At 52.4% G+C, this 18630-nt stretch overlaps 1 protein-coding gene across 19 annotated transcripts in view; it reads left to right on the top strand.

Annotated features, from left to right (window-relative positions):
* PLEKHA7 (pleckstrin homology domain containing A7) overlaps nucleotides 1–14112 on the top strand; it is a 204555-nt gene extending 190443 nt beyond the window's left edge. For 9 of the 19 annotated variants that reach the window (XM_019746624.2, XM_019746623.2, XM_019746619.2 and 6 more), the window contains 8 exons: nucleotides 9–126; nucleotides 2114–2217; nucleotides 2801–3001; nucleotides 5901–6059; nucleotides 8074–8207; nucleotides 8936–9078; nucleotides 10644–10754; nucleotides 12707–14111. In XM_019746624.2, the coding sequence (XP_019602183.2) occupies nucleotides 9–126; nucleotides 2114–2217; nucleotides 2801–3001; nucleotides 5901–6059; nucleotides 8074–8207; nucleotides 8936–9078; nucleotides 10644–10744 (960 nt within the window). In that variant the 3' untranslated portion in view covers nucleotides 10745–10754; nucleotides 12707–14111. Of the gene's footprint in view, nucleotides 1–8; nucleotides 127–2113; nucleotides 2218–2800; nucleotides 3002–5900; nucleotides 6060–8073; nucleotides 8208–8935; nucleotides 9079–10643; nucleotides 10755–12706 lie in introns of all 19 variants that reach the window. The other 10 variants (XM_019746629.2, XM_074336073.1, XM_074336072.1 and 7 more) reach the window with 8 other exon arrangements.
* Nucleotides 14113–18630: the final 4518 nt, after the last annotated feature.

Raw genomic sequence — 18630 nt, 5'->3', positions numbered from 1 at the left:
GCCCACAGGTGGAGCTCCGGTCATACGTTAGCGAGCCTGAGCTGGCGACTTTCAGTGGGGACATGGCCCAGCCGTCCCTGGGACACGTGGGCCCTGAGAGCAGGTACCAGACGCTGCCAGGCAGAGGTAAGGCAACACTCTCCATGGAGGCTTTCTGGGGACCCCCAGCACTGCCAACCACTGCTCCCCAACCCTCACCCAGTACCTCTCACCCTTCTGCCTGCAACTCTGAGCCGTGATACAGGCAGCAGCTGTCAGGGGGGCTCTGGGCTGCAGGGAAAGGGCCTGTCCTTCTTTCCTATGGCCCACATCCAGATTCTCTTTCTCTTTATTACATCTGTTCCTGGAAAGAATAGCAATTACTGTAAAGCTCGACGCTGTGTTGTGTTAAGCACTTTATATTCACTTAGTTAATATTCTTCGTAATCCCATGAGGGAAGTACTATTATTATCCTCGCTTTACAGATAAGAGAACTAGGACTTAGAGAAATGAAGTATTTTGCCAATTAGTTAATAAGTGATGGAGCCAGAATGCAATCCCAGTGTCCGGGATCCAGATCCGGTGCACCCTGCAGCCTGCGGTATTGAGTGACTGTGTCAGTTGGGCCCCTCAGGCCTTCAGAGGGTCATTTCCTCTTCTGTGTCACTCTGAGACTCAATGAGTTCTTTCTTTAAGCAAACACACTTTTCTTCTCAACTGGGTCTCCGTCTCCCTGTCCTCCCCTATCCCTTCAAGATGGGGATGGGAATAGACTTAGGCCCTTAGGTTCCCCCATATCCCATTTTCCCCAGAGCCAGACACCCTTTCTCAAAAATCTACTTAAGTGGAGGATTCCCGCTTCCGACCTTTCTGCATCTGGGCCTCCTGCAACCCCTGAGCAGGCAGACCACGCACCTTCGTCTGTTCCTCCTGTCTGCTTCCCGAGGTGGAAGGTCAAGTGCTTTCCACCACTGGGCAGGTGTGGAAGTAGAAGCACACGCAGCCGTGGTTCCAGCACCTGTGGGGTTATGTGACTCCCAGCCCACCACACTGTCTAGGCTTGCTGTGTCCTGAGCTGGTCCCTGCAGGGTGTGGGTTTTGGATTTTGCTGAGTTGAGATTATGGCGACCCATGGCACTGTGCCCAGGGGCCCTGTCCCCTTCCTGCATGGTGGCCTTAGAGGTGTTTATCAATGGCAGTATTGGTTTTGGGCAGGACAGTTTTTTATTGCTCGGAATTCTTTGGGCATTGGAAGGCAGTTATCATTCTTTCCCACGTGACAAGTGCCAGTGGTATCCTCAGTCAGCAGGACACCCATTTCCAGTTGTCAGGGACCACCCCTGATAAGAATCTCTGCTAGTCGAGAAACCACAGGCGGTGGCACCAGCCAACCAGGGCGGGACGATTCCTTGAAGCCCTAGGACTCAGGCATGGGAAATACATGATCGGTGATGCTCCTACCCTGTGACCTTGGACAAGTCTGTTAGCCGCTCTGAGCCTTACATTGTGCGACTCTACAATGGTCAAGTACGCTTACTTTGTAGGGCCAGTGGGACAAAACCTATGTAACGGTGCCGGCCCTGTTGCATAGTAAGTAAATGCTTGGTGCCGCCTTCCTTCCCTTCATTCATTTACTCATTCAGTCAGCCAACCAGATATTGTAGAATTTGCAATCTAGTTAGACAGGTATGTTGACACGGTGGTCATTGCAGTAACCAGTGAATATACTGAGGGATATAGGGATAACCAATTCTGCCTGGGGCATTTAAGAGGCCTTCACACAGGTAGGACATCCGAGCTGGGTCATCCAGGATGCAGGAGAGTTCATTAGAAAGAAGGGATGAGGGCATTACTACCCCTCCTAAATAGCCCTGGTCCTCTGCATGTGACGGAAGAGTAAGGTAGCCCACAGATCTATAGGGACATTGCCCCCCATTGGGGACAGAGGCCACCCCTGGGCTGGCCCCTCATCCTCTACCTGGGGCCTTGCTTTTCCAGGCCCTGGGCAGAAAGAAGAGTAGGTAGTTGGTGGGCCCTTGTGGTCCCCTCACAGGAGTGAGACGTGATTAGGGAGGGGCTATTGGCTTGTTCACCGCACCAAAAATACACTTTCATTTCTCTTTCCTCACTAAGGGCTCTCAGGGTCCACATCCAGGCTCCAGCAGTCATCCACCATTGCTCCCTACGTCACCCTCCGGAGGGGTCTGAATGCCGAAAGCAGCAAGATGACCTTCCCTGTGAGTGGCCGTGAGACGTTTTCAAGGAGCTCACTGCTCCCTATCACACAGAGGGAAGGGCTCTGAGGTAGATGTGACTGGCGATCCTGTGAGCCCTGGGGATGGTCTCTGAGGTGACCTCAGTCCTGAGCTCAGGAGCTCAGGGTCCCTGTCACCGTGTTTTCAGTGATGTCTTCCCCACTGCCTGCCAAGAAGAGCATCACACTGCCCTTTCTATTTCCTGATGACCCACCACCGCCGCCACCACCACCGATACCACCACCACCACCTTTCTCCCCAGCCTAACAGGCTCACAGGAGGGAGCCCAGGAAATCTGCACCCTGAGTTCTGACCTCATCACATGAGGCATGTAGTCCTCAGTGTCTGCATCTGCAGAATGGGATGCCGCCCAGAGATCCTGGGAGGTCTCATGTCCATGAGTGTGCTTGGAGGAAGTGGTTCTCTATGGCTGAAAGGAGCCCAACGAGAGAGAGAAAGTGAGGGAGAGAGAGACATACACAAAGGATGGGAATGAAGTCAGCAGGGTGGCTGCCCTCTGTGTTCCCAGCCCAGCTGCTCTGTTTCTCACCCTCTTCCTTCTCAGAGACCCAAGAGTGCCTTGGAGCGCCTGTACTCAGGGGACCACCAGCGGGGCAAGATGAGTGCGGAGGAGCAGCTTGAGCGCATGAAGCGGCACCAGAAGGCCCTGGTCCGGGAGCGCAAGAAGACACTGAGCCAAGGAGAGAGGACGAGCCTATCCTCGTCCCGCTACCTCAGCCAACCGCTCTCTGGAGATCTCGGCTCAGTATGTTAGGAGGGTCCAGGCAGGCGGGGCTGGGTCAGGGGTCAGAGCTTCCCCGAGTCCCCCAAACACAAGCACGTTACACGTCTGCGAGAGTGGGCTGTTGACCTAGGTGGTTCAGAGAACACCCCCCCGAGGCTGTTTTGTCCACAAAGTGACCTGGTCAGTGACCTGGTCACCCACCAGTGACCTGGTCAGAGGGTGACCCAGAATCAGAACAGGAGTGAGGATGTCACGGCAGGAGCATAGGAGCCTGAGAAAGTGTCCAAAGTTAGTTTTCTGAGCTCAGCTTGAAAGAGGCCTTTGTAGGCGTTCAGTGTCTCAGCTGAATCAAGGACTTGGGAATATGTACAGGGTTCGAGGATTCGAAGCGTGGAGGAGGAAGACGGTGATACAATTTGATGAGAGGAGCACAAGCCAACCAGCCTCCCAAACTTCCAAACGGATGCCCTGTGGGTCATGTCCCACAGCTCAGGGCTGTGGTCTCCCACCGCTTGTGGTGCTCACGGGCCTCATGGTGCCCCAGCAGAGCCAGGGAATTTGTGCTGTCCCCTGGTGGTGCTTTCAGGCACTGCACCCTGCCCACAGTCGCCTTAGGTTCCTTTTGGAAACATCCCATTTGAATTTTCCGTTGTTTAAGTACCACGCGCGCTCTAACCGATTGCGCCACTGGAGCCCCAATAAACTTATAAAAAAAAAAAAAAGAAGAATTTTCCGTTGTTTGAAATCAAATATTTCCCTAGACCTCTAGCCTGACTGTTCTTTCCCTAATTCATTGCACAAGCTCTTCTGCTTTTAGTGTTACTGCTCGTTGCCTCTCTAATCCTGCCTGATTGTGTTTACAGAAGCTTCTAATTTGCATTGAACATTCTCTAACTGGCCTGTGCTCTTTGTTACCAGGCTTATAATAGCAGCTCTTGTCTCCATAGCCTAGCGAGCCCTCCCATGCGTGACTCACCTTTCTGCTGCCCCCCTCGTGCAGGCCTACTGACTCACAATTAACTCATCCCAAAAGCCACCCTGCGAGACTGAGCCAATCTGCCGCCTGAGGGCTGTGGTCATTGGCAGAGATCTGGGCATTACGAGTTTATCAAAGTCCGTGCCTTACATCTGGACAATAGACACGGACTTCGGAGATGGTACATTTGAACACGTTCTACGAAGTCTAAGGTGGTTTGTTTATAATTCCTCCAGTCCCATTGCACAATTTCTTATGGAAAACTTTTTGTGTTTCTAGTATTTAATAACATGAACAGGTAGCAAGATATATTCTGTATCCAGAGGTCCTCTCTGCAGCTATTGTCTCAGACACCAAAGGGGTAAGACCCAGGACACTCATATCCTGAAAAGCTGCAAAGCTGGTAACTTCTAAACTTTATAAGCAAATGTCATGTGGGCTAACACTGACCTTTTACAACCTGATGTCTCAAATGTAGAAAGATTATCTAAGAACCGTAACTTGAATACCTTGTAATTTTTCTCTTAAACAAGACTTGTGTAAGTCTCTGTATCGACGCCAATAAACGTGTTGCTTAATGATAATGGATTGGCGTGGTTCTTCCCCAGGATATACCATAGAATCTAGTGAATTTTTTCTGTTTGTGGAAACAATCAGGCTGGGTTTAAATGAGGATTTGTCTCTATCCGGGGCACTTGTGAGCATGTAAGAAAATGTGCTTTTTTTCTTTGTGAATCATTAAATTAATTTTTCATCCTTGAAATGTCAACTGCCTAATCCTTTCATACTGTGATTGGAAACAATCACCTAAGAGCGATTATATTGATTTGGACTCTGTATGGAGAGCTTGTGCATGAATGGGTGAAATGTGCCAGTAGGGCCATGAGTTTGGAGCTTTGGGGGGCCTTCAAAGACAATCGTGACCGCTTGGGGCTCTGTGAGGTGGGTAGGATGGGAGGGAGGAGGTGACCTGGAATGAAGAATCATCTACTTGGCTTCTGCTCAAGAGATGAGAGGCTTGGAGCTTGTTCCCTCCTTTCAAAACCTGCTCTGTGTCAAAGGCCTATGAGGACGTGGACCACGGCGATTAGGAAGGCTGCCGCAGAGACACACAGTGGAGCTTGGATCTTAAGTGGCCTGTTAGAGGTGCCCTCTGTGAGGAGACATTTGTTGAAAGGTTGATAGTGAGTAACAAACAGCCTGAGAAACAGGGGATCTGATTTGGCATTTCAAGTATACATTGTTTTCTTTCTAACTTAAAGAAAACATCTGCCCCAAATAGATGCCATGATACACAGCAGTTTATCAGCCTCAAGCTGTTGCTTCTTAGACCTCCCCAGCCCCACTGTGGGTGCAAGATCCCCATCTCTATCCTGTTGGGAGTACCCATGAGAGAGGCTCTTGGCCATTTCACTTGCTTACCATGGCCTCCAAGCACTTGTTTCTTCCATTATTTCTGAGCTGAGACATGTGGCTCCTGAACCAGAAAGCCTTCTATGACTGGGACAGCAGAAGGGGCAAAGCCTTCCCCTGGAGTTCTGTGCCAGGTTCTGTTTTAGGGTCACCCTCTTAGACCTGAGAGCCTCCTGTATCCCTGGGGACCATGGTGAGTCTAAAGTCGTAGGTCTTCGACCTGTGCCCTTGAGGGACCCAGATCAGAGAGAAATCAGTCTGGAATCAGGCCACATAAAAGGGGCAGAGGCCTCATTCTCCGATACACAGAGAATTACAGCGTATAGCAGGGACTAGATGTGTCATAAAACTGTTGTCTTATTTTAGAGACCAGGAAGTTGAGGTCCAAGGTCACACAGCTTTTCCCTGATGGGTCACAGGCCCATCTTCCCAAGGACCCCAGGGCATGTAAGACCCATCTGAAAGGTGACCTGTGTGGCGCCTGTAGCAGTCAGGAAATGACTACATTTAACCCTCTTGTTCTGTTGCCAGTGGAAGCGCGAGCAGGACTTTGACCTGCAGTTGCTGGACCGGGCCATTCAAGGGGAAAGAAAGGACAAGGAGGAAAATGGCTGGTTGAAAGTGCAGGCCATTCCTGTCACTGAGGTGGACCTGGAACCACAGGACTATGACTTGGACATCAGCAGAGAGGTGAGGCCCAGCCTGCAGGCTCCCAGCCTGACCCACCTCCAGTGGCCTGGGGGGTGTCGTCCTGCATGGGGACAAGGCTCAGCTTCACTGTAGCCCGGGAGCTAGGACGGACAGCAGCTCGAGGCAATCACAGCCCAATGTTTTGATGCACGTTCAAATCCGTATTCCTCTGTAACTTGGGACAAGTCACGTACCTTCTCTGTACCTCGGTTTTCTCGACAGGAAAGTGGGTTGTGATGAGGATTCACCGACTCAGTTTGGTGAAAATTTTGGTGAGGTTTGAACATCACGGGAAATCTCCAGCCAAGGCAGCGGCTGGGAGAGCCGCATAGTTCTGGTCTGAATTCTTTTGGTGCCCTCTGGTGGCTCAAATGCATCATTACTGGCAGGCCCAGGAAAGCAAGGAACGCTGGGTCTTTGCCAATCAGGAATGTCTCTACTCAGGGGAAGAGAAAGGTAACCAGTGTCTTCAAGACATAGAGTGGTATCCTGTGCCCTATACTGTGACATTTGTAAGCTCAATAGGGCAGAGTCTAAAGGCTGTTTGGTTCACTTTTGTCCCCATAGCACCGGGCCTGCACATAACAGGTGTTCTGTAAATATTTACTGAACGACGACTCTGTTGAATGAAATATACAGTGGACTTCAGATATCCCAAAAACATTTGTATGACGACTTGCCTGCCCTGAAACTGTGTGACAGGAAGTGCTCTCACCACATGAAGGATAGATTAGCAGTGTGGGGGCAAATTGACACCTATGACAGTGAGTTCGGGGGTCAGCTGGGGCTCCAGGGGTTAATGAGTTCCATGCCCTCAGACCTTTCGCTTTGGCACCTCTGGAACAGCCAAAGGTCTGTGCTTTCTCAGATTCACAAAAGAAGCTTCTACACGCTGCCTTGGCAATGAAAGTGCGTTCTGTAGTGTCCTAATTGGCCTGCCAGCCAGGGGAAAAAGTCTTTCCTTATCGTTAACCTAAATCCCTCCTGCTACAATGTAATCTACTTCCTTCCTCTGGATCTGCCCTCGTTGGGAACAACAATGAAGAGCTTATTTCTTGCCATCTTTCACCAGAATGAAAGGGCTGCCTAGGTTTAAATTTAAGTCCAGATTTGTCCAGGGATTGGATTTAGCTTGTTTTTAGAAGCTTCAACCAACCCCATTTTAATGTGCTGTTGTAGTTCAGGGAGAAGAAAAATTCCCTGGGCTGTGCAAACGATGCCTTTAGCATTCTTAGCCCAAGCGAGGCTTCACCAAGCTGGGTGTGCTACTCGGTTCGTGTGAGAGACTGGCAGGGAGGGTTTGGAGCCATTTTCCTCCAGAAAGCAATAGGTCAGCATGGCAACCTCCTGTCTAGATGGGAGGAGCTTTTGTAGGGACAGAAAGCACTGTCGCTTCCTTACATGCAACCACCCAGCCGTCCAGTCAGCCTTCCCTCCATCCACACACCTACTCACTCACTCATTTTACCCACCCACCCACCCACCCACCCATCCAAGGAGTATTTGCTGAAGGACTACTAAGTGCCAGGTCCTTGCACAGACAATGGACAAACAGAAAATAGGAGGGAATGATGGGCAGGTGGGGAGTGCAGTCAGGGAAGGTTTCTGGAGGTGTGGTCAGAATGGAGCCAAGGAACAGCATCGCAGGCAGGGGAGTGAGCAGGGGCAGAGGCCGCACGCAGGGCAGTGTGGCTGCAGAGGCTGGCGGGGGTCAGATCCCATTGAGGGTGGCATGAAGAATGATCATTTATAGTTTGACGGCTTCTGGTCCAGTTGTTTTGCCCCCCACCCCTTCCCTCTCCTTGGCCTGTAGGAGGTTGTCTGGTATAGTGGAAAGAACACAGGCGATGGAGTCAGGTCCCCACTCCACCGCGGGCAGTCATTGTGATCTTAGCGTGTCATTTAACCTCTGTGAGCAACGTGTGCTTCCTCATGGTGGGGGACAGGGTGGGGGAGCAGGTCCCAAACCCAAACCTCTGAGCCTCCCTCCCTCACCTCCTGGTCCTCTCCTCAGCTATCCAAACCCGAGAAGGTCTCCATCCCTGAGCGTTACGTGGAGCTGGACCCTGAAGAGCCGCCAAGCCTGGAGGAGCTGCAGGCGCGGTATCGCAAAGCTGAGAAGATTCGCAACATCCTTGCCCGGTCCAGGTCTGCACTCACGCTGCCCAAGTCCTGACAGCCCATGAGGCCCGACCTGGGGGGTCTCAGTTGAGTGTGCCCTGGGCCAAGCTGGCGAGGGTGTGTGTTTTGCCAGGCCTCCTCCTTGCAAGGGGCAGGCTGGCATGCAGCACGTCACCAGCAGATCAGTGAGGAAGCTTGTCTAGATTATCTGGGAATTGCTGAAACACACATGGCAGGGTCCTGTGTCCCGTGACCCTGGCACTGTGGGGGTGGAGTCAAGGATGGCAGTAAAGTAGGCACAGTTGGGGCTCCCAGCGTTAGGGCCCACGTTGCTTCAGAGACCAGAGCCAGGGGCCCCAGCCTTGTCCTGAGGTGCCAGGGGCCTTGCCCATGTGTCTGGAGGTCCATGACAGGGCCCTGAGAAGTAGCTTTCCTGTCCCCTCAGCCTCTGTAGCTTCAGAAACGTAAAGCTGGTGTTTGAGGGCCTCCCTGTCAGAGCTAAGTTAGACATTTCGCATCTGGAGTTAACAGGAGTCCAGAGCTGGAACTCTTGAGGTCTGTAATGCCCCCCAAAGGAGGAACAAAGCTGGGGTTATTTGGGGAGAAGAACCTATACCTTTGTCTAGAGAGAAAGGGCAGTGTTTTAGCTGAGAGCCCCTAAAAGGATGAGATGCTCCAAGGCAGGGGGACGCCCCTCTCCTGAGGTGGGTCGGGGGTGGTGGGCACCCACAGCCTGCTCTCTGGCCCTCCTGCAGCATGTGCAACCTGCAGCCGCCCTCAGGCCAGGACCGGAACAGCACGGCCGACCTGGACTCCCAGCTGCAGGAGCAGGAGCGCATCATCAACATCTCCTACGCCCTGGCCTCCGAGGCCTCGCAGCGCAGCAAGCAGGTGGCAGGTGAGGCCCTGGGAGCCAGCCTCCGAGGCCTGCTCACTGCCCCTTGAGGCTCAGGGTCCAGCAAGGCCTGTCAGGGAGTCTGTGCAAAACCAGGTGTCAGGCTTGGTCGTTGAGGGCCCGTGGTGTGTTCTCCTGCCCCACGCACACCACAGGGCGCGGAAGGTGGTGTGGGGCAGGCCCGGCAGTGGGGGACCCGGGGCTCAGGAGTGTCAGAGCAAGGAGGCCTGGGAGAGGGGGTCTCTGGCTCATTCTGACACCCGGGAGTGATGCTGCTGTTCAGCTTCCTCTGAGATTATGTGGGTTAAGAACAGGTTTTTCAGGCCTTTGAGCCACGGGGTCAAGGCTATGGTTTGGTTAGTGCTTGGGTTGCTTGCTGGGGCAAGGCAGCATGGGGCCCTCCAGTCCTCCCAGGGACTCCTGCTTTGGTCCCCAAATCAAAGCCACCATTCACCTTAGTGTGACCTGTGCCAGAAAATAGGACTTGGGAAGTGGGACTTTGCTGGCCAGTGGGGAAAAAAAATAAGACAATGGGATGGGAGGGTGTGCGTGCGCCTGAGCCTGCAAATACTTGTGCATGTGTAAAAAGGCTTTCTCTCTCATCCAGGAAAGAGACTCCTGGCTCTTCCCTCAACCCACTCTGCCCTTCCCGTGTGTGCCCTCAGTTTACCTGGCACTGTTTCTCCCCAGATGCAAAGGCCATTGTCTGGCTAGGTGGTGTCCTTGGCAGCTGTGCTCTAGGCCTTCCGGAGAAAGGATGGCCATGGAGCCTGACGGGGTGTCACAGTCGCCACCAATCTTTCAGCCCTGGCCAAAGGGTCTAGAAGTGACCAAAGGTGCAGGGCCGTGCAGTGACTGGCCCTGGGGAGTCTGGTTTGGGGAGCAGAGCTTTAATGGGGCCTCAAGAAGTCATGGGAGTGACCAAGGACAAGGGGAGGGGCCGAGATCTCAGCAGACGCCTGGTCTCTGTCCCCATGCCCCGCCATGCATGGAGTCCCTGAAATCCTACTGTCCTGACTCCCTGTGAGGACGTGCTGAGTGGGCTGCCAGATGATCAGTGTGGCTTTCTCTGGCCGGGGAGACAGTACATGGCTCACCCAGACCCTTCCTCCTAATGATCTCCGGGCTCCCTGTGGCCCACCTCAGCAATTCTGAGCTCCTCCCCATGTCGAGGGATCTAGTGGGAGTACCCCCCCACACACCGCAGTGCCCTTCTGTCCAGCCTGTGTTGCTCTGTCCATGGGGACCCACTGTCCTCAGCTTCCTTAGCACCAGCAGGCCCCAAACCTAACACCCGCTCAGTGAGCAGGGCTTCCCTCACCGCCCCACGGAGTGGCCCCCTTTGCTGCAGCCTTTCCTCCTCCTTGTTCCCTGTCCCCATCCCAGAGACATAGCTGGGTTCTGCACGTCAGTCTCAGCCAGGACTCACAGATGTGCCCCCCAAGCCCAGGCCATTAATGGTGGGCAGTGGGGCCCATGCCGCCCCAGCCCTGCTGAGTGGGGTGTCTGGTGCTGTGAGAACAGACGAAGAGCCTAACACACCGCTTAATTCCTGTGTGTCCGTGTAGCGCAGCAGCTGGCCCTCCTCCCGCCTAAAGCCCCCCTGTCCTCCAGGAGCGTGCCACCTTACCCCCCCTTAAGCAACGGACTCCACTACACCTTTGTCTAACACCTTCCAAGTAAGAGCCTCTGCCTGGCGTGCCTCCTCCCCTAGTGCTGAGCATGCCCCCTCTTCTCCCGCCTCCGCTGAGACGAATGCAGTGCCACCTGCTGACGCTTCCCTCCACTGGCAAAGCGGCCGCTGGGGAGACCACCCTGGACTGGTAGGCAGGTGGGGGTCTGATGTGTTTTAGGAACTCACCCTCAGTGGCTCCAGTACCATAGAGACTGTAAGATCCAAGCCCCCTGCCTCCTGGAAGTCTCAAGAGCTGAACTGCATCCCTCCCTACCTGCTCTCCTTCCCACAGGCACAAGAATACGCCAAGGGATCAGTGCAGGCCAGCCTGCCAGCCGGGGGGCATCAGAAAGGAAGAGTTAGATCCTGGCCATTCAGGGTTCTGGCCAAAGGAATCAAAGAAGCAGAAGACTGGAAAAAGTCCAGTGTACAGAAGATGACACGGGGGCCCAGGGAAGGGATGGGGGCTCACTCCAGGTCGCATGGACTTGGTGCCCGAGCCAGGACTAGGACTGCCTTTCAGTCACTTGAGCACCTGAGGATGGAGAGGAATGGAAGCTTCAGGGGGAGGCCACCCAGGGCGATGTGAAATTGGCCCTCAGCCATTCAGAAGGTTCCAGCACAATCCCTCTGAGTCTTCCTCACGTGAGTGTTTCGTGATGAGACATAGTGTGAGACTAAGGAAGGAGCACTGGTCCAGCGTCTGGTCCAGTTCTGTGGTGAGGTCTCAGCCTGGGCCCCTTGCTTCGGAGCCCAGTTGCCGTACCTGGGCAAGCAGGGGTCCGAGCAGAAGTCTCAGCTGCCCTTGCCCAGCTGACATCCCACCTCGCGATCATGTTGTAGGGTCCCCTCTCTCTATATATATATATACTTAGGGTTAATGTTGTTGGGTACCCACCATGTGCCAGGCATTGTGCTAAGCATCTGCTTTGATCCACACAACAACCTTACGAAGATACTCACCCGCATTTGACAGATGAGGAATCGAAGCTCAGACCTTGAGGGATTTGCCCAAGCAGTGGCAGCTGTAAGTGTCAGAGCCAGGCTTTGAACCTCATCCCCACCTGTGGACTCATCTGGGCCACCCCCCAGAAGCTCCAGCTGTTCGGACAAGGGAGTGAAGTGAGGGAAGTGAGGGATGGACCGTGTGAGCCTAGGCAGCAGGGGCATGGTTTTCGGCAGGTGTCTGCCAGCCTGGGCACAGCCCAGCCCTGGAGCAGAGTCAGCAGGCCTGCCAGCCTGAGGGTGAAAGGAAGATGTCGGCCTGCTTGGGCCAGGCTCTCGGGAGGTGTGGGACAGAGAGCCTGTGATTGAAGAACCACAGGAGGTCCTGCAGCTGGATCCTTTGTCGGGCAGCAGATCTGCTGGTGCCGTGCTGGGGTGTGGAATTTCTCCTGGAGATCTGAGGGTGATGACACTGTCCAAATCACAGAGGGGCAAGGGAGAGGCTCTCTTCCTCCCAGCTTTTGGTGGCCCCGTGGCTGTGAAATAGGCCTTTCATGCTCTTTTCAGAGCACATCCACATGTTCTTTTACCCTCAAAGAATCCTCACGAGGAGCATTTTTTTAGATTAAAAAAACAAGGCTCATGGAGGCGCAGAGAGTTACCTCAAGTCACTCAGGAAGGGCCAGGGCAAGGCCAGCACTGGACCCCAGAGTGTTCTTTCCTGAGGCCGTTTACTCTATCAGAGCAGGAGCCCAATTTAGGGGCCAGCATGTATCTGGCAAAGTTTCTAGAAGTGGTCGGGGTGGAGGGAGGGTGGGGCCAAGCGCCTGTGAATCCTGGAAGCCGAGGGTCCCCCAGCGGTGGCCACATTGCCCCAGCCCTCTGCTCTGCTGCTCTCTGTCTGTCAGCCTTCCATTCCCTGTCACATGTGTGCCGACATGCCCACCGCCTGCTCCCCAGATGTGGGCAGGGGCCTGCCAGATTCTCATTGTCTCCTGTGCTTTTTGCCAGCCCAGGCGGTGACTGACCCGTGATCCAGCATGCGGAGGAGAAGTCTAGAGCCAGGGCTCCAGTGGAACCAGCTTCCTCCGAGGAGACAGACTCTCCTTCCCCCAACGAAACCCGTTCCGGCTGAGTAGGAGTTCTGTCTGGAGGAAGGAGTAGCCCATCACCTGCAAGTGTCCGTCACAGGGCCAGGTCCATCCGTACCCCCGGACTTGTGTTGTTAGTTCAGACTTCTTTTTACATATGACAAACGCACTTTTGATACACACTAAAATACTGACACTGTATTTTAGAATCAGAATATATTTTATAATGTTCACCTCAAGGGCTGAGTGGCTGGAAAGATGAGGATGCAGAATTTTGGAGCTGCACGTACAGATCCAGGTACCACTGGGTGGGAGGTGTGGGTGGGGGGAGAAGGACAGGGCAAGAAGAGGCCAGTCCAACATCCGATGAACTCAGGTGAAGGCTGGATGTGAGAACGTGCTTCCAGAGGATTCCAGACTTGTTGGTGTGCAGTCCGGAGGAAGAGGGGCCCTTTGGCTTCAGAGAGCAGCCATCCCTGACCTGGCCTGATGACCAGCTCTGGAGTGTTGAATTCCACCGGGATGGCACGTGGACCCCAAATCTGTGCCTTGACCCTTGGGTTTGGTTTCAGGGCAAAAGTGAGTTCAAGAACTTTGGCTCTCAACCTACCCATGAGGGTCTCTCAGCAAAGGGCTCTTCTCAGAAAGAAAAAAGCAGTTTGCTTCGATTTAAAAAACTACACTTTGAAATATGAAAAGGTGAGAGGAAGCACCTTTTATTGTATCATAAGCAATAAACTCCACACTGGATGGCATCTACTAAAACCGCTTGACTCCACACGAGGCTGTGATTGATAGACATCTGGGATGTTTGCTGCCTGCCCCTGGAGAATCTAAGTCACCTTCCCCAGGACTTGGCCTCGTGGCAGGAGGGCTGGCAATGTGCCCCCACCACCCCTGATGACCAGCAGCCAGCAGGGCATGATGGCAGGACTTGGATTTGACTTCCAGCCCCAAATAAGGAGGGGGTTGCTGAGCCAGGCGCTGTGTTTGTGGCCCTTTATTTAAGTCATAAGCTCATGATATTCTGCGTACAGAAAATGATGTTTAAAGGAAAAAAAATCTCCGTTGGGTGGAGCCACACTTTAAATGAAAATTTGTCTTTGACTATGGTCAGAAAAAATCTTGAATATATTTAGAAGTTGCTGTCTATTTTTAACTAACTCCATATGCTGCCAGTATCGACTTCATGACATTTGCCAAAATAAGATTTTATTTTTGCCTTTATAAGATTTTGTTGGAAAAATGAAATGAATATTTTGCAAGAAAAAGTTAATTTAAATAAAATTGTAATGGTTTGCAAAAAAAAAAAAAGTGATGTACAGATTAAAATATTAACCTGATAATGCTTCTTGCCTCTTGCTGGCTGTATCTCATGAGTGGTCTGTGCTTTTTTTTTTCTTTTTTTTTTTCGGTGTTTTTTTTTTTTCCATTTCTTTGAAAAATTCCCACTGTCAGCTCTTGATCCTGCCTGTGTTCACCTATGAAAAGTTTCTCCTGATGACAGTTCCTTGACACTTGATTGACTTCAGAGGCCTAGGGGAAGAAGCCCGTCTCCTGGGCCTAGGCAGCTGCTCAGGCTAGTCCCTGCCCCCCACCTCCCCACCCCTGTGGAGGAACCGCTGGGCTGTGGAGTCCGTGTGGGGCAGGTTTGGCAGGCAGACTGCAATCCAAGATGGCAGGAGGGACACCACGGGCCCCCTTCCAACCCACATGCCGCCCGATCTTTCCAATGAGGTAGGTTAGTGATGGACCATTGCAAACTGGGTTTGTATTTAATTCATTTTGACTTGTGATGTATGCTTAAAACAGAAGGCAAGAGGCCAATTCAATTTAGGGATGTGTATATTTCCAAGTTTGTTGTTATGGCAGTTTTTCTCTATTGCCAAGAAGAGCACCCAAGGTTTAGAGTGACTTTCCAGCTATTTAAACTGGAGAAAATAGTTTCCAAGTCATTCAGAATAGGGGATACGGCTCCTCTTTTAAGCCACTGATCTCTTTTTGAATTTAAACTAAAAAATACACTCCTGTTTTAAGCATTACTTGGAGATACCTCCATAACAGACCAAAGTGGGTTGGCAGGGGAGGATTCCTCTATGATTGATTGCAAAGGAGAAAAGAAACGGTACAGGGGGCAGTGGCCCCCACACAGAGTGGCCGTCTGTAGACGTTTTCTCAGTAAAACCATGTCAGTGGTTTTCCTACTGTTGGTCTCAGTTTCTGTTTCACACACACACAATCCTGTGTAAGAGGGAACATGGCGACTCTCTAACTGTTCTCTCCAGCTCCAGCAGGAAGGAGGTGTAACCTGTTCAATAAGAAGCGTGGCCCAAATTTCAGTCCACACAGAGCATGACAAGCCCCAATCTCACTCCGTGAGGAGCACAGGAAGTTTGGAAAATGCATGCTCCAGCTGCATGACGTATAAGTGGGCAACATGGCACAGCCTCCTTCTCATCCTCCTGGAGAGGAAGGACTCTTGTTACCTGAGGTAAGACGGGGTCATCTGTGAAAGTACTGGCTGCCCAGGGGCCCTCCGGTGGGGACAACTCTGGGAAACTCCATGTGGCTCATGATTCCAGCTTCACTTCTTTATAGGGGACCACAGGGTGAGCAGAGTTTTAAATGATGGGATTGCAGTTGACAAAGGGGACATGAACGGGCTTCTCCTACATCTGTTTGTTGACATCTACTCCTGGGTTTTAACTTTAACCCAGGCCCAGGTTGAGAACCAGCAAGAATACTTTAGGATCTAGTATGAAAGATGGGGGCTGGGAATTAAATCTTTTCCTAATCCCCACTTGAGCCTCCTGAACTGCCCAGATTGGCAGCCTGCCCAGGGCATTGTTTCAATGATTGAAGTTGAGATGTGTGCACATTTGTGAGTGCATATGAGGTAGATGTACCCAGACTGATGGGAATGCTAAAAACAAGCCTCTTGTTTGCTCCCATCACTCACTTTTCTGCGTACCTTTGTGTCTGGCTGTGGGGTGGAAACTGCTCTTAGCCCTTCCCCCCCTTGGCCCTCTTCAGTTAAGCTGGATTCCCCAGAGTTTCCCTGACTGTTGTAGGTTGCAGCCCAAGGCCAGGGAAGCCTCCTTCTGCCCATGGGCAGCTAAGGGATGGAAGGTGTTGGAGGTGGGTGGATGCAGACCCCGACTCAGCCAGACAAGACCCTGTCTTAGGCTTTGGACATTTCCCCAACTGCGGTACAGTACTCCATGGCGAGTCCTTTTTTGTTCACACCAAGGGTGGGAAAAAAGCAGCAAATTATTTGTCTAATCCACAAATCACATTTCTGAGACATGGCAGGCAAATGCTGTGAGCCCTCTGCTTCCATCAGACACAGGGGTGCATGAGGACTTTGCCCATGTGGGTTTCGTGCTGTTATGAAAAGAACAAAGAGACAAGGCTGGGGGGATGTGAAAAATGGCAGCCCCTCCCGTCCGGTAAACATGCCATTGCTTTGCTGCCTCCACTCCAAAGGCGACCACTTTCATTGCTCTCCAAGCAAAGAAACCTTTCTTCAGAGCGAGTGGCGGGGTACAAAGGCAGAGTACAAAATGTGTGTACATCACAGTCCCCGCAATTCTGTTTGAACAAGCGTATTGATTGGGTCTGACCCTGTTCCATTTTTTCCCTATTATTTGAAAAGGTGCATCTAAGTGTACTGGATTGAATCAGCAGAGCTGAACTTTCCATGAAAACTTCTCGAGGTATTTCTTTAGTTCAAAGCTTTTGAATTTTAAAGGGCATTTTTAATATGAGTCTGTTGAGTATTCTCTGCCACAGCCCAACAAGGGATGTTAAATGCAGATGACGCTGGAACGAGGGCACATGTGGGGGTGGACATGCCCGCACAGCGGAGGGTGCCGGTCGCTGTTGGAGGGTGTGGACCAGCCAGGAAGAGCTGTGCTTTGGAGTGAGAGGCTGAGTCCCACGCTGTGGAGCAGCAATCACAGATCCTCAAAAAAAAAAAAAGACCTCTCTGAGCACCCTGGGGACAGCCTAGGGGACAAGGCACAGGCATCCCAGTTGAGCGTCTCAAAGGCTTTTACATGGAGAGCCTGGAAGTACTTGCTAGGGGCGCCTTGTGATGGACGAGGGTTTCGTCCTCGTGAATCCGGGGCTCCTTACTGCTCAGCTGCTTGCTTTCTTGTACACTGCGCTTTAGAAGTGAGAAGGAATGAGAGGCGCAGTCCCTTGGCTGAGGTCAGGGAGTCAGACAGGAAGCGCCACTGTCCTCAGCCCCTGGCGTGTCATCACTGATCAGTCGCAGATGCCTTCCCACTGAGCCCCATTCCAATCCTTAAATGATTTGACATCTTGGGACATTTTGCTATTTGTGTGGTCCAAAGCAGTGGTCCATCTTGCCATCCTGGCCCGGGGCCTTGGACTCATCCACAAAATCTCATTTTCCCACCACACAGTGGGGCTGTGCTGGCCCACTGAAGGCATAGAGCCCCCTTTGACTGAGCTCCTGGCTCGTTGTTGGTCCAAGTCTCTATTTGCCTCCAGAGGCCTCTTGGATCTAGAAACCCCTTCCTCCTCAGATGCGGAATCCAGGTTCAGAGGCTGACTCATCCCTGGGAGGAGCTGGAAAGTTGGGTCCTGTGCTAAGAGAACCCAGGGTCTGGGCATCTCAGCAAAATCCTTTCAGTGTTCTTGCCAAGGCTCCAGCCTAGAAGACTGGCCTGGGAGCTCAAAATAGGGTCAGAACCACAGTAATAAACAGGCTTTTTCTGGGCACTTCTGCCCACACCAGCCTGCTTCAGATTCCTCCCACCTGGTTTTGGGAGCCCCTAAGAAGGTTTCATGTATCTTTGAATTTAGTTTTTTGGCTATCACTTTTAGGCCTTTGTGCTGTTATCTGTGTTTCCTGGGGCCACACTAGCCAGGTGGGCACACATGAGGTCCCAAGGACAGTGACAACTCAGCTTTCATGGTCTGTGCCCCCTTCTCACAATGGGGGTCCTCGGCCCAGCTCTCCTCTGGTCATTTCTGGGAGTCCCCAGGCATATCTTATGTGAGCTCACAATAGTCTTGTCAAGTTAGGGTTCTACTTGCAGCTTCTTGATGTCTTGTGGCCATGAAGCCCCTGCTTTGGTGTGGGGACAGAGTCCCAGAGAGCAGTTTCCAGGCTCTCGGCCTCACGTGGGGAGGTGCTGGCTCTGGTGGTGAATGACCATCGACTGTGATTGGTTGGCCATCAGCTGTAACCGGTTAGCCAATTGGCTACTGATGTAACTTCCGGGCTGTGTTGATTGGTTGGTTGGTTGGCAGGCAGAGACGTGAATGGCGGACTGTGGATCGTGTGGATACTACTGCGTGTGTCTCGCCTGGCCGCCTGTGAGGATATAGTGGTATGACTCCCCTATCTATGGCTCCTTGGGTGTTCCTTTTTGGCCTCACCATATCCTGTGTTCTTATGTGGGGAGCTGGACCAGAGACTCCAAATGACACCCTGCATGACATTCGGGAAAACTGTCCCTGCCTAGCTTGCAACCCTTTCCTCGGGCTGCAGACCCTTGAAGTGCCAAATGACTGTTTCTCTCCACAGAGTCCTCCCTGGCCAGTTCCCAGTCTGCCTACGTGGCAGCACTTTTGCTCCCTAATTTCTTGTCTCTTGAGATCCAAAGCAGGGCTGTGCGTGCTCTCATTCACTCAGAGCCCTGGGGAGAACCACTTCAAGCTTCTGCTCAGTCCTGGGTCCTAGGGCTCCGACATTCTCTATGTCTTCCCCTACCCCTCCCGCAGGGACAAAACCCTCTTTCTATTGCTGGGTAGGAAACTGGCCCCAAACAACAACAACTTATTTCTTATAATTCTTCACTCTGGGCTGGG

This window comes from Rhinolophus sinicus, linkage group LG06 (assembly GCF_036562045.2).
Source record: "Rhinolophus sinicus isolate RSC01 linkage group LG06, ASM3656204v1, whole genome shotgun sequence".
In the NCBI taxonomy this organism is placed as follows: domain Eukaryota; kingdom Metazoa; phylum Chordata; class Mammalia; order Chiroptera; family Rhinolophidae; genus Rhinolophus; species Rhinolophus sinicus.
This window is presented reverse-complemented; position numbering and strand designations above follow the sequence as displayed.